Below are 12,972 nucleotides of genomic sequence, written 5' to 3' on the forward strand. Positions count from 1 at the left end.
CCCATTAGATGATGTTGTTTAATAGAGAGGGCCTGGAGCATGTACACCCAGTCAGAGAAGCAGAAACAGTTAGAGATACTGTAGGTGATCCTGCTGATAATCTGGTCCTGTGCCATGGAGGCTTTAGAGGCAATAAGGAGCATCTTGAATTGCAGAAGCTAGTGCAGGTCATAAAGTAGAGGTGTTTCCCATAAGTATTTGTTCCACTGGATCCTAAACTGGTTGTAGCTTCTGGATAAAGACAGTTGCACATAGAATGCATTGCAGTATTCTAGACCCTTCCAGTCCTGTCACAGATTATCAGCAATTGCAATCAATGCTGTCTCAAGGTCTGAACCCTCAATGCAAGGGTTCAAATAATCTGCTTCCTCCAGAACCCTCTGAAGTCACCATCATCTCAGAGAAGGTTGGAGACAGGACAAAATTGTCCAGTACCATTTAAAATCCTCAACCTATTACCAATTTATTCACCCTTAAGATCCATTCTGATAAAAGCATCTTGTGAAAATCAAAGAGTCTAAAATGAATGCTATATGATTGGTTTGATTAAATATGGAAAGTTAATTTGGGGCGGGTTATGTTAATGAACGGAAGACCGGGAGCTTGACCCAGTTTTTTCAATATATTTATACATGTATACTCACACACAGCTCCAACATCTCTTGGATGCTTTCATTGTGGTTTTGTCCTGATTTTTCCCTCCCTAGCCACTTTATCCCCCTTTTTTTGGTATTCTAGCCTGGGCATTACATTTCTCTTAAAATCAACAGCACATGTGCTTCCATTTATTTATCAGGTAAAGAGACTCTGATCTGAAAATCCAAACCATCTTTTATACAGATGTATAAAGGAGAGTTGGGGTGGATGGCTGGGATGTAAGGCAGCAGCAGTTGAGACACAATTTTTCAACAGAATTCCAGCCCCTGGATCAAAAAGAGCCCTTTCCCACTGGAAACTTTAGCCTCAGATCTTGGAAGTAGGATGTAGACATTGTGACTGGTTGCCATTGATAAGTCTCATCTTGGTCAAGTACTAGCATATAATCCACAGTTTTCATTGTTTGTTTATAATCAGCATGTTATTTAGATCACTTTTGTGTCATTATTCCTGGCTTCTTCCCCGCTGCATTAATCTTCCCTATGTCATATTATCTGCATAGCATAGCACTGGATCCTCTCTATCCCTCTCGATGCTCCTGGGAGACCTTTGGTTATGCTACCAGCACAAACATGACCCATATTTCTGATGAGCTCACGCCACTTCAACTCTCTGGCCAGCTGAATAGTTTATCCTGCTCCTTGTCTATTTGCCCTGAAGAAACAATTGGGATCATCAGACTTATAGAACAAGTAAGCCTGCTTTTCTTTCAAGAGACAGAAGGAACAGTTGTGACAGCCATCAAATTCTCATCTTAATCATGATCATAACTTAATATTGCTGGTAGGTTCTAGAATAAAGTAGACAAAAGCGTTAAGTATCTTACTTCAAATCAATCTGGATCAATTTTCAGTGTCCTATCTTTTACTACTAATATAAAATGGTATCTGCATATAATTCAGCACCTGAAGAAATTTAATGGTTCATTTTTTAAAATTATTTTGAATGCTGAGGATGCATTTGAAAGGCTAGAATGGGCCCTTTTTATTTTTTGAAAACTCATTTGAAATGTTTAATTTTGATTAAATAAAAGTAGATTAATTTACTGTGCTAATTGCCTTCACACTTTTTTTGAAAGGTATTTGCTCTGAAAAATTGCTTCCTATTGAAAGTATTTTTGTCTGTTAGTGCAACCATGTAGCTTCTGATGTAGGTGATAGATCTGCTGGTTTACTCATTCATTAATAATATCCCAATAATGTGCTCACTTTTAGGCCCGCCATGCAACTTATGGCATACGGAAGTGCTTCCTTTTTCTCCTACAGTGTCAGCTAACTCTGGTCATCATTCAGGTGAGTTGTTCTAAACAACTTCACAAAGCAGAGAAGGCATATTGAAAGAAGAATGTAACCTCCCAGAGACCCAATAATAGAATTTATTTATCTGAAGAATTCAGTATTAGTTTGCTCTAATCCAATATAATTTATTTCCTGATTTTTTTTCAAAATAAATGTTAGGGAAATGAAAGAAACGTGGAGGGTATTTTGGAGGTAATGGATTTTAGCAATTACTTTTTAGGGGAAAAGAATCGGGGGGGGGGTGTCCAGTAAGCAGATGTCCTGTCTGAATTCCTGATGATCTTTTTGTGAGTTTTCCTGTAAGTGTTTTACATAGGCTGCCATGCATAATGCTGAGTTTTTCAAACACAGCTATGTCACTCTATGGAGGTTAGAACATTTCTCTAAAAACAAGTAGGTTATTTTCCTCTTAAAAAACAAAAGTTGATTTTGGAACCCTCAGAGATAGGCAGCTCTTCATTATGCAGCATTTCTTCTAGATGTCCTTGATGTTTTGTTGATTCCTTGATTTTCCAGCTTTGGTTCTGATGATGCGTTTTGCTTTGTTGTATGTAGTTCTTGTCTTGCCTGGCACAACTGCCTCCCATTCTCAGTACCACTGACATTTTGTGGCTTTCGTGCTTCTGCTACCCATTGCTAAGGTAAGCTATCTGTAACATTGCCCCTTTTGCAATATTTACAGAGAGTGGCTTCCTTTCCTAAGTTAAGGTGGGGAAAATTAAGATAAGGAAAGCTGTATTTGATTTTCATGTTCTGGCCACCATACTGGAGGCTACTGGGAGAATTTCCATACAGCAGCCATTCTGCGTGAAGTCTGTAATACGTGGGAGCTTTCAGTGGAAGACACGGTGGACAAATACTGCACACGTTTGCAGAACATCAGTTGATACATTTGAACTGCTTTTGTTGATTGCCCCTGTCATTGTAGACCAGGGATGGGCAACCTGAAGCTACTGTAAGCCCCAGTTTGGTGGTCCTCTGGACAGCACCACTGAAATGCAAAGGAAAAGTGGTAAACATTGGTTGAATAATTTCCTGCTGAATATGGATGGGAAAACAAACCATAAAGCAGGACAACTCTTCAGTGAGAGTTATCACATCTTAAACTATAATCTTTTGAAGCTCACTATCCTCCACAAAAGTTGGTTACACTATCTATGTGATGACACTGTGTTATTGGTCTGATCCTGGTGGTCCCTGGCCACTAAAAATATTTAAAAATAAATTGTGGTTTCTGATCACAAAGAGCTTATTCACCTCCAATGTAGAAGTAGATGTCTCCGAACAGCTTCATATGCTAGTTGCATTCTAATCTTCTAGACTATCTTCTACATTAATTATATCATTATTTTTTCAAGTGTATCCCTCCTGGGCAAGCCCCCTCATAGTTCCATTATGTCGATGGCTACTGGGAAAAACTTGATCTTCATTCCTAAAAAGGTAAGCAAATGTTTCAGTTGGATGTGTGTTGGTTTGGAGTACAAGGAAGCTTTGCAAGGGGTTAATTTTCTAGCTAATACATGACACCCCCCCCCATTACTGACTAAATGGTTTGCGTACATCCTTCTGCTTGTGGATCATTTACTTCCAGCTTCCGCAAGAGAGTCCTCTCAGAGCCGTAGCTGAGACTAAACAAATTTTCTTTTCTTTTTTGCACCAGACAGGTCTAAATCTGATTGACTGATTATTTATTAAATTTCTTTGCTGCCTACTCCCATACAATACAATATTTGTGTACTTGATCATTAAATGTCCATGGTACCAAAAATCCAGCAAAATTAAGCAAGAGATCAAAATATCAATATCAATAAATAACAATAATACCAGTATAAAAACAGCAAGATAATCAAGTGATGGTGAACAATGATTTCCCAAAGCCCCTCTGGAAGACTTGTTTTCAACAATTTCCAGAAGGTCATACCAAAGAAGCCAGTCTAGCTTCTAGACAAATGGAACTAAAATGTATTCTGTATTAATGTAAGGGTGTGTGTGTATGTGTGAAAGTAAGATTAAGATTGCACAGGAAATGTTTTTGAATCCTTTCCCCACACCACTATAGTGATCCCTCCCATGTCTACACCTTGAACTTACTACTAATGTCAAGAGGAAAGCTCATTGTTGATTTTTGTTGAGACTCCTTTCATAGGGGAAAGGGTGATATGGTCTCATCCTGTGTGCTGAGCCTGCTTCTAAGTGGATATCTAAGTAGCAAACATAAATCATGTGAAAGTTGTACACGTTTTTAACCTAAGTTCCAAGCCGTGCCCTCTCATTCTTATGGGCAGAAAGGGCTTTGCAAAAGCTCATGAATTCCTCCACATAGTACACCCTGCTTTTGCTTAAAGAAGAGAAAAATGAGCTATGGTGTGGATGGGAAGAATGTATTATTTGTAGAGTAACACGTTAATCCACTGATTTCATACATTTTCTTGAGGTGTTACCCCAAACTTGGGGTTTTGAGAATATGCTAGTGATGTTGAATTAAGTGTGGAGGTCCTTTTGAACATGGTTGGTCTGTGGTCAAAGGTTTCAATTTTTTTTTTTTAACTTCAGGGGAATTTACTACAATGGTAATGGTTTTCTCAGTGTCTTTGTTGATCTCCAGAAGTTATAATCTCTGTGGTTGATTTTCAAGGGCTCTGTCTCAGTAACTGAGTCTCCAGGACTCCATATGACTGAGAAAGCCACCAAAAAAGGCTGCAATGCATTTCCTCCAAGTCACTAGGAAATGACTGATTTCATCCCTCCCAGGCCGCTAATAAGCAACAGATCAGCAGCAGCAGCAGCAGCAACAGCAGCCACGTGACCCCATGACAATCCAGCTGGTTCTAAGTAGCAGCCCAATTGCATAGTGGTGCGACTGGTAAATTGGCTCTTTTGCAGTTGTTGCAACTTAGCTAGTGCAGAGAGTGTGTTTGAGTCATGTTCCATACATAACAGTGGTTTTCCTGGCTATGTTTGTAGACTCAGCATTACTTCCTCTTCTGCTTCCTGCTGAAATTCAGCCTCACCATCTGTTCCTGCTTGGCTTGTTTTGGCTACTTGCTGCAAGATTACTGTGCAAACTTCAACTCATCTACCTTCAGTGTGAATGTCACAAGCTGCTTCTCCCTCATGCTGCAAAGGTAGGCTTCAAGGCTCTATTGAAGTTTCCAAATGTGGCAGTGGGAAGAATTAAGCTGTTATTCTTCTGCTGTATTTGCACTGTTTAGCTTGACCTCTTCTAGTATTTTATTCCAAGCTAGCATAGTCCACAATATTTTTTTCCAGAGATAAAAAAATAGAAGTGTGAAGAGTCATGGAATACATGCTTGTTACAGGCTGTGTGGCTGAGCGTGTGGGCAAAAAAATAAATTCTCAGCTGTCAGAAAAACCATTTGAAACTGGCAGCTTCTAGATACTGGTTACTTTAATTTACCTGTGCCCCCTCTGGACTTGTGAGATCATCTCAGATTTAAATCTGTCATTTCCAAGAGGTTGTTGGTGCCATAGAATTTACTCTAGGAGGTACCTTCCTCACATTGCAGTAGTTATCAGGCTTGACATAGTATATATAGAAGTTGTAATTTAGCTCTTCCTCCCAACTCTCTCTCATTCACAGACATACACACATATTCATGCCTTCAACCTTGATCCATCCTGATGGATGTCCTCCATTTTTTTTTCTAGTGGAACAGAAACCCACTCTGATTGGTTTGGAACTTTCTCAAACATTCTTCTCCTAGCCCAGAAATTTACAGCCGGAATGATTGTCTTACACACCGGTAAGTGACTTTTAGTCCTTACTTCATACTGTGGTGAAGAGGTGGCCTTGCCTGCATAAGATATGTGATTGGGTAGATTTGGGCCTACTTGGTGCAAAGCTGCAAATAAAAAACAAGATGGTTTTTCTTTCCAGTGTTTATTTCAGTCACTCATGTCCATCGTACCAAACCACTGTGGAAGAAAAGCCCCTTCACTAACTTCTGGTGGACCCTGACAGTAGTGGTTGTGTGAGTCTCTTTTCCTAATTCTTAGAAACTGCAGCTGAATCTAGTCAGCCTTCCTTAGGGGGTTGATTTTTGTCTTAACCAGTACCTCTGTTACACCTAAGTATTTCCTTTGACATATTCTATTTGTTTTTTTTTCGGGTGGGAAACAGCATCACATTTCAGTCATTTTATGGATATGTGTTTCTGGAATGCCCTAATTTTCTGCCTCTCTTTTCAGATTCATAATCATTTCCTTAGTCTTGGATTTTTAATGTATTTCATGGCCTAGACCAGGGATTCTTAATCTTCTTGTGCCATGGACCACTTTGAACATCTTGTGAAACTTGCGGATTTATTCCCAGAAAAATATATTTAAAAGCATATCATAAAAGACATAGATTGTATTACAAAAATGTCAATTATGCTCAATACATTTATCAAAAATAATTTAAATAATTTTAGATAGTGAGATTTATTGAAATTCACAAACATTTTTGCAGTCTAGAAGCCACAGATTATTTTGTTGTCTACATTCATTATTAAATGAAAAGATAAATTTCAGTTAGTGGTAGTGAAAATAATCTTTTAATTTTTTTCCCATCCAAATTCACAGACTCCCTGAATCTATCAGTGGACACCATAGGGCTTTGTGGTCCCCAGGTTAAGAACCCCTGGCCAAACTATCATCCTGTAAATTCTTTGTGGATATATCTGGAATGGGCAACCTGTGGGTCTCCAGATGCTGTAAAATACAAATTCCCAACAACCCCAGTCAGCAAAGCCAGTGGTGAGGAACACTGGGAGCTGCATTTCAGCAGCACCTGGAAGTTCACAGGTTGCTACCATGTAAGGTGGATCCCACCAGCTGCTATTAAAATTCAGTGCCAAGGTTTCCTTTCTGCTTGGGCATATTTCTCTTTGCATCTCTCTTCTGTTAGCAACCATATTTGGGGGAAGACAGCATCTTCCTTCCAAGAATGATGTTACTTAAGGATTGTCTCTTTGTATTTATAGGTTGCTGGGCCAGATTGTTCAGACCTTCCTGGATCTGAAACTGTGGGTGAATCTTGAGTCTCCTGTGACTTACCAAATGGAGGACATTCCCATGGCCTCCTGGCTGCTGGGTTTGCTCTCTCTTGTCCTTGTAGTGATAATCAATGAGACTGTCAAGCTCCATGAAATCAGGTAAGAGAAACTTGTCAGATTTCATTAACAGAATCTTGCAAGTCTGAAAGTATATCTCTCCCCGCATTTCCTTTACAGCCAAGAAACTAGGGAGGGTCTCTTCTGAGCCTCTTGCCCTGCCCCCATTCTTGCGGCAGGCTAACCTGCCTTTTATCTAACTGTTCCCTTGGCTGCCTCTCTTTGCCCTGTCTCACAAAGTCATTCCCACATACCGTTGCATCCCCATACATACATGTTTATATACATAAAATGAAAGGCATTCTGGTGAAAACTGAAGATGAGGGCTGTTGCCACAGTATGTCTAGTCCATGCCAGAGCATGTCTGTTGCAAACCTGAACTGCAGATGAGGTGTGTCCTGTTGGTTCAAACCAGCACTGCTCTTTTCAGCAACAGCTGTATAGCCTGCATGGTATTCTTGCCTCCCATTTCCCCCTTGCTTTTTGTTTCTCTTTTTCAAAAAGAAAAAAATCCTATATTGTTGAAAGCAAAGAAGATCAGCTTCTCCATCTGCAGGGCCAATAAGCGGGTCAAAAATGTTCCAGCAGGGCAAGCTTGTCACTCTTTTAAAGCATTTGACTCCTTTTTTTATTGAGACAAACAGAACCTGGGACATAAAAAAATAGCAAAACGGGGCAAAAAAAAAGACAAACTAAACAAAGCTATGGAAGTACAGTGCATTCAGAAAGTATTCAGACCCCCTTCGCTTTTTTCAATTTTGTTACATTGCAGCCTAATACTATAAATGTTCAAATTCATTTTTTTTTAATCTACACTCAGTACCCCATAACGACAGTGAAAACAGAATTTTAGAAATGTCTGTAAATTTATTAAAAAGAAAAAACTGAAATATCACATGTACTTAAGTATTCAGACCCTTTGCTCAGTACTTTGTTGAAGCACCTTTGGCAGCAGTTTCAGCCTTGAGTCTTTTTTGGTATGATGCGACAAGTTTTGCACACCTGGATTGGGGGATTTTCTGCCATTCTTCTTTACAAATCCTCTCAAGCTCAGTCAGGTTGGATGGGAACCGTTGGTGGACAGCCATTTTCAGGTCTCTCCAGAGATGTTCAATAGGGTTCCAGTCAGGGCTCTGGCTGGGCCACTCGAGGACATTCACAGAGTTGTCCCTAAGCCATTGCTGTGTTGTCTTGGCTGTGTGCTTAGGATTGTTGTCATGTTGGAAGGTGAACCTTCGGCCCAGTCTGAGGTCCTGAGCACTGTGGAACAGGTTTTCATTGAGGATATCCCTGTGCTTTGCTCCATTCAGCTTTCTCTCAATCCTGACCAGTCTCCCAGTCCCTGCTGCTGAAAAACACCCCCCGCCCCCAGCATGATGCTGCCACCACCATGCTTCACTCTTGGGATGATATTGGGCAGGTGATGAGCAGTGCCTGGTTTCCTCCAGACATAACGTTTAGAATTGAGGCCAAACAGTTCAATCTTGGTTTCATCAGACCAGAGAATCTTGTTCCTCACAGTCTGAGAGTCCTTCCAGTGCTTTTTTGCAAACTCCAAGCGGGCTTTCGTGTGTTTTGCACTGAGAGGCTTCTGTCTAGCCACTCTGCCAGAAAGCCCAGATCGGTGGAGGGCTGCAGTGATGGTTGTCCTTCTGGAACTTTGTCCCATCTCCACACAGGATCTCTGGAGCTCAGTCAGAGTGGCCATCAGGTTCTTGGTCACCTCTCTTACTGAGGCTCTTCTCCCCCGATTGCTCAGTTTGTCCAGGCGACCAGCTCTTGGAAGAGTCCTGGTTGTGCCAAACCTCTTCCATTTGAGAATTATGGAGGCCACTGTGCTCTTGGGAACCTTCAGTGCAGCAGAAATTGTTTTGTAGCCTTCCCCAGATCTGTGCCTTGCAGTAATCCTGTCTCTGAGCTCTGCAGGCAGTTCCTTTGACCTCATGGCTTCTGCTCTGATACAGCATGCATTGTCAGCTGTGAGGCCTTCTATAGAGAGGTGTGTGACTTTCCAAATCATGTCCAATCAATTTAATTTACCACAGGTGGACTCCAATCAAGGTGTAGAAACAGCTCAGCAACTATCAAGAGGCACCTGAGCTAAATGTCAAGTGTTGTTGCAAAGGGTCTGAATACTTATGCCAATGTGATATTTCAGTTTTTCCTTTTTAATAAATTTACAGACATTTCTAAAATTCTGTTTTCACTTTGTCATTATGAGGTACTGAGTGTAGATTAATGAGAAAAAAATGAATTTGAACGATTGTAGTATCAGGCTGCAACATAACAAAATTGAAAAAAGTGAAGGGGGTCTGAATACTTTCTGAATGCACTGTATGTATGTATGTAGTGCGTGATGACAAAACTGAAGCCCACATTTTCTTTTTAGCAAAAGAAGGAATAGCTTCAGGAAATAGCCTGTGGTAAAAATGTCCTCTTTTATGCAGGTTGCTAGGGAAAGCAGCTTCAGATCTCTGCTATAGGGTACAGATACCTTTCTGTTAGGAATATTTGAATCCATAGTGCATTTTACTGCTGTCATCATCATCATCCCCTTTCAAAGGGAAGATAATTTATGTTATTTAAAAGCACAGTTATTTAGTAATCTGTCTCATTGTCACACTGGGGCCTTTGGAAGGTCAGGAAATACATTGGCAAGGATCAGGGGGCAAAACAGCTATGAAAGGAAAGAAGCATTAACCAGTGGCATGAACAGAGGCCCACAGAGGAGGTCAAGAATTCAAGGCACCCTTTGGCAAATATACAATGTGGAAACCTTCAGCAATTACCATGATGTATGGATAACTGGAAACAATTCTCTTTCCAGTTACAAAAGAAGGTTTATTAAAAAGAGATACTTAAGTCAGATGGCCTGCAAATTCTGCTGTGTATGCAGTGTGTATGTGCAGACAGAATTGCTAATGCACGCAGTTTTGTCTGTGCGCTAAATTGCTGTTCTTCAGTGTTGACTTTCTTCAGTGAACTTTCCAAACACGCCTGTGTGGAGCACCAGCTTGTATCACAGGGAAAGTGGCAGCTTTTTCCTAGATCTGTCCTCTTAGTGTGTCTGCCAGGCCTGTTAGGCTTGACTGGTGTGCTTGAGGAATTGTAAATGCATCCTTGCATCATGGCGGATTTACTTCGGGGCAGCCACTCTCGCAGAGAAGCCTGTCTGCCTTTGCTCATGTGAGAAATTTCTGATAAATTTCCGAAGAGCTTAAAAAGGGCTGCATTAAATTGTTGTGAATTTATGTGTAAAAAATTTTTGAGAAACGTTCAGGGAAGATGGGTGTGTAGGAGCAGCACCACTTCCTGTTTGTCTTTCCCTCATTTGTTTGTTTTTCTCTCTCTCTCTTTAGGGTTCGGGTTCGTTACCAGAAGAGACAGAAGCTGCAGTTTGAAACCAAGCTGGGCATGAATTCTCCTTTTTAATCCCCACAAGTTGGATGTGCCCTGGAGGGCTGCATGTCCCTTTCCTGCCCAGCCTTGTCACTTAGCAGCCTCATGCAGGAATCCCTCTGTGGTCTGACTGAAAGGTCAGCAGAGGTCCAGGCAAAAGTTTGACGCTGGGACGATGGCACATGGACGGCTGTCCTCGCCTTTATTTATTTCAGGACCTCCTCCCGTGATGTTTCTTGGAATCCCTCAGGTTGGCGTGGGTCTGAGGCATGCCATCTTCTGAGAAATTCTCTGATACTTTTTTAGGCTCCGCCAGTTGAATCCTGGATTTTTCACTTGTCGACCTCCCTCCTGTTGGTTTCTCCCGCGCGAGTGTGGTAGGGTGCGTCTGGCTTTCCAGTTCCACTAGGCCCTACAGGAAAGGCCCCACAGAGGCCGCCAGTGGTAGCTGCTATGGCAAAGTTTGCCTCTCCTAACATAGTGATGAGGCTGCCCTTTGTAGGAGAGGAACTAGCTATGCCTGAAGAAAAGTATTTGGGAGAATTGGATGCAAATGACTTGCAGGCAGGCTCTCAAATTAAACTCCCCTAGGATGCAACGTCTGTGGTCCATAACTAGCAAGCCAGGCCTTTCATCCATGTGGTGAGAGCATTTATGGGGAAAGTGAGAGTTTGTGGTTTTCTCAGCTTGGCCAGGTGCCATATTTTCTTAATGCTGAATACTAGTTGGCTAGATTTGGGTATATGTGGTAGTGTCACACACACACACACACACATATCCAAGGACTGGGAAGCCACGAGAATCTATGTGCTCCTGTAAACATGGATGTCAAAGTGTCCCATAAAGTAGCCTGGACCAGAGCTGTATGTCAGGGGTTTCTTATTTCCTTCTAGGAGAGCACATTTGCAGGCAACGGTCTCCAGCTGCTTTGAATGAGGGAAGGCAGGTAACGCTGGCCGTATCTCTTCCTGCCTCAAGTCCATGGGCCGGATTGTCACTTGCAAGGCCCAGCAGAGAGACTCCCTCAGCTGAATGTTGTCCTTGCCTGTACTTCAAAGCATATTTGAGCTGAAGCTCGAGTTAGTGAACTTAGGAACACAAAATACCTCATTCCAAAGTCTGTTCCCCAAAAAAGACGGTCTTGTGGGAACCTGCATACCCCTTCATCTGTCTCCTTTCTTAAAGGCCAGTTTAGCTATGATGAGTAATTTTCTTTTAGCAGAAAGCAAGTGGAACTGCGTTCTGCTATCAGTTTTTATTTCTCTTCTTCAAATTATTCTACTTAAGGCTATATTATATGTTCCATATTAAGACCTGTCCACAGACATAACATGCAGATGAGAGGGCAGGAGATGCTCAGGCAAAAGCTACTTTGGTCAGATTTTTGAGCTGCAATGTAATGTACCCAACTTCCATAGGTATGGGTAAGACAATCCCAGTCCACTTCCTACTGCTGTGTTTAGAATCACTGATTGATTGTGACTAATCCTACTCTCTTTCCACAGTGGACAAAATGGTATTCAGCTTTGCCAGGTAATAGTCACAGACGGATGCCTGACAGTATTGGACACTTTTCCAAAAGAAGATTTTCATAGCTGGAAATTTTTAGAAATTTGTAGCACATGCTAAAGCAAGACTATGATCCTCTACACACAGCAGAGTTCTTGAAAGTTGGTTTGTGTCTGTGACCCCTAAGTGATTTGGCCTGGGAAATTGATCAGTAATCAATTATTACATTTTTAAATAGGTTCCTGTCTAGACATTTCCTTTTGTTCATCAACTTTGCTGCTCTCCACATGTAGCTAAAAGCCTGTCATTTTCTCACTTTATCTAGCATATGTACTGTATGAATTTCTAGGAATAATGAGGTTTGGAATATGTATTCTGGTTCACACTAACCAACTATTCTATTAACAAACTACAATGTTGTCCAGGATCTGAATCCTTATTGGGGGTGGGAAACTTGCTCAATCCCAAGCTAAAATGTTGGGATGTGGAGAAAGGGAGGGGTTGCTTTGCTGTAGGAATGGGGACTCCCCAACAGGTTCAGAAAATGTCTTAGGCCGTTTTAATATACATTGATGAAAACCGAGTCTCCTAGAGAAGGTGCTTCCTGTAGTTTTTTTTTTTCTTTTCCTGAAAGCTGATCACTCTGAAAATGACTTTTCTCCTCGTTCTTTCATATTTCACTTTTTTCTCCTTAGTGGTACTCAATTGGAGTTAAACCATGACTGAAAAGCCTTTTTGATGGCGGTCTCCTGAAGGACTTGCTACCTTGCTTCCTGTTCCCTTTTTAGTCAGACAGGGCTTCAGAAAAGTGTGGGGCATCGCCTTAGGGATGAATTTCACTTAACAATCTGTTTTTAAATGGTGTATATTTTATATTTAAGATTTTTGGGATGTATGTAAAAAATAGATTTGTATTAAAACTTGTAAATTGTATAAAGAAACAAAGAGCACCTGATATGAATGGCAATAAATGATTGTCTTTGATACAGTAACAT

General features: G+C 41.1%; 1 protein-coding gene across 4 annotated transcripts in view; it reads left to right on the plus strand.

Annotated features, from left to right (window-relative positions):
* TMEM94 (transmembrane protein 94) overlaps positions 1 to 12,610 on the plus strand; it is a 79,719-nt gene extending 67,109 nt beyond the window's left edge. For all 4 annotated transcript variants that reach the window (XM_007439786.4, XM_025174147.2, XM_025174148.2 and 1 more), the window contains 9 exons: positions 1,160 to 1,349; positions 1,872 to 1,949; positions 2,511 to 2,596; positions 3,314 to 3,395; positions 4,920 to 5,080; positions 5,625 to 5,719; positions 5,854 to 5,947; positions 6,941 to 7,111; positions 10,429 to 12,610. In XM_007439786.4, coding sequence (XP_007439848.1) covers positions 1,160 to 1,349; positions 1,872 to 1,949; positions 2,511 to 2,596; positions 3,314 to 3,395; positions 4,920 to 5,080; positions 5,625 to 5,719; positions 5,854 to 5,947; positions 6,941 to 7,111; positions 10,429 to 10,501 — 1,030 coding nt within the window. In that variant the 3' untranslated portion in view covers positions 10,502 to 12,610. The remainder of the gene's footprint in view (positions 1 to 1,159; positions 1,350 to 1,871; positions 1,950 to 2,510; positions 2,597 to 3,313; positions 3,396 to 4,919; positions 5,081 to 5,624; positions 5,720 to 5,853; positions 5,948 to 6,940; positions 7,112 to 10,428) is intronic.
* Positions 12,611 to 12,972: the final 362 nt, after the last annotated feature.

The sequence above is a fragment of the Python bivittatus genome, unplaced genomic scaffold, assembly GCF_059951505.1.
Source record: "Python bivittatus isolate LINGU-HERP-01145 unplaced genomic scaffold, Pbiv_v1 ctg000080_np1212, whole genome shotgun sequence".
NCBI lineage: Eukaryota > Metazoa > Chordata > Lepidosauria > Squamata > Pythonidae > Python > Python bivittatus.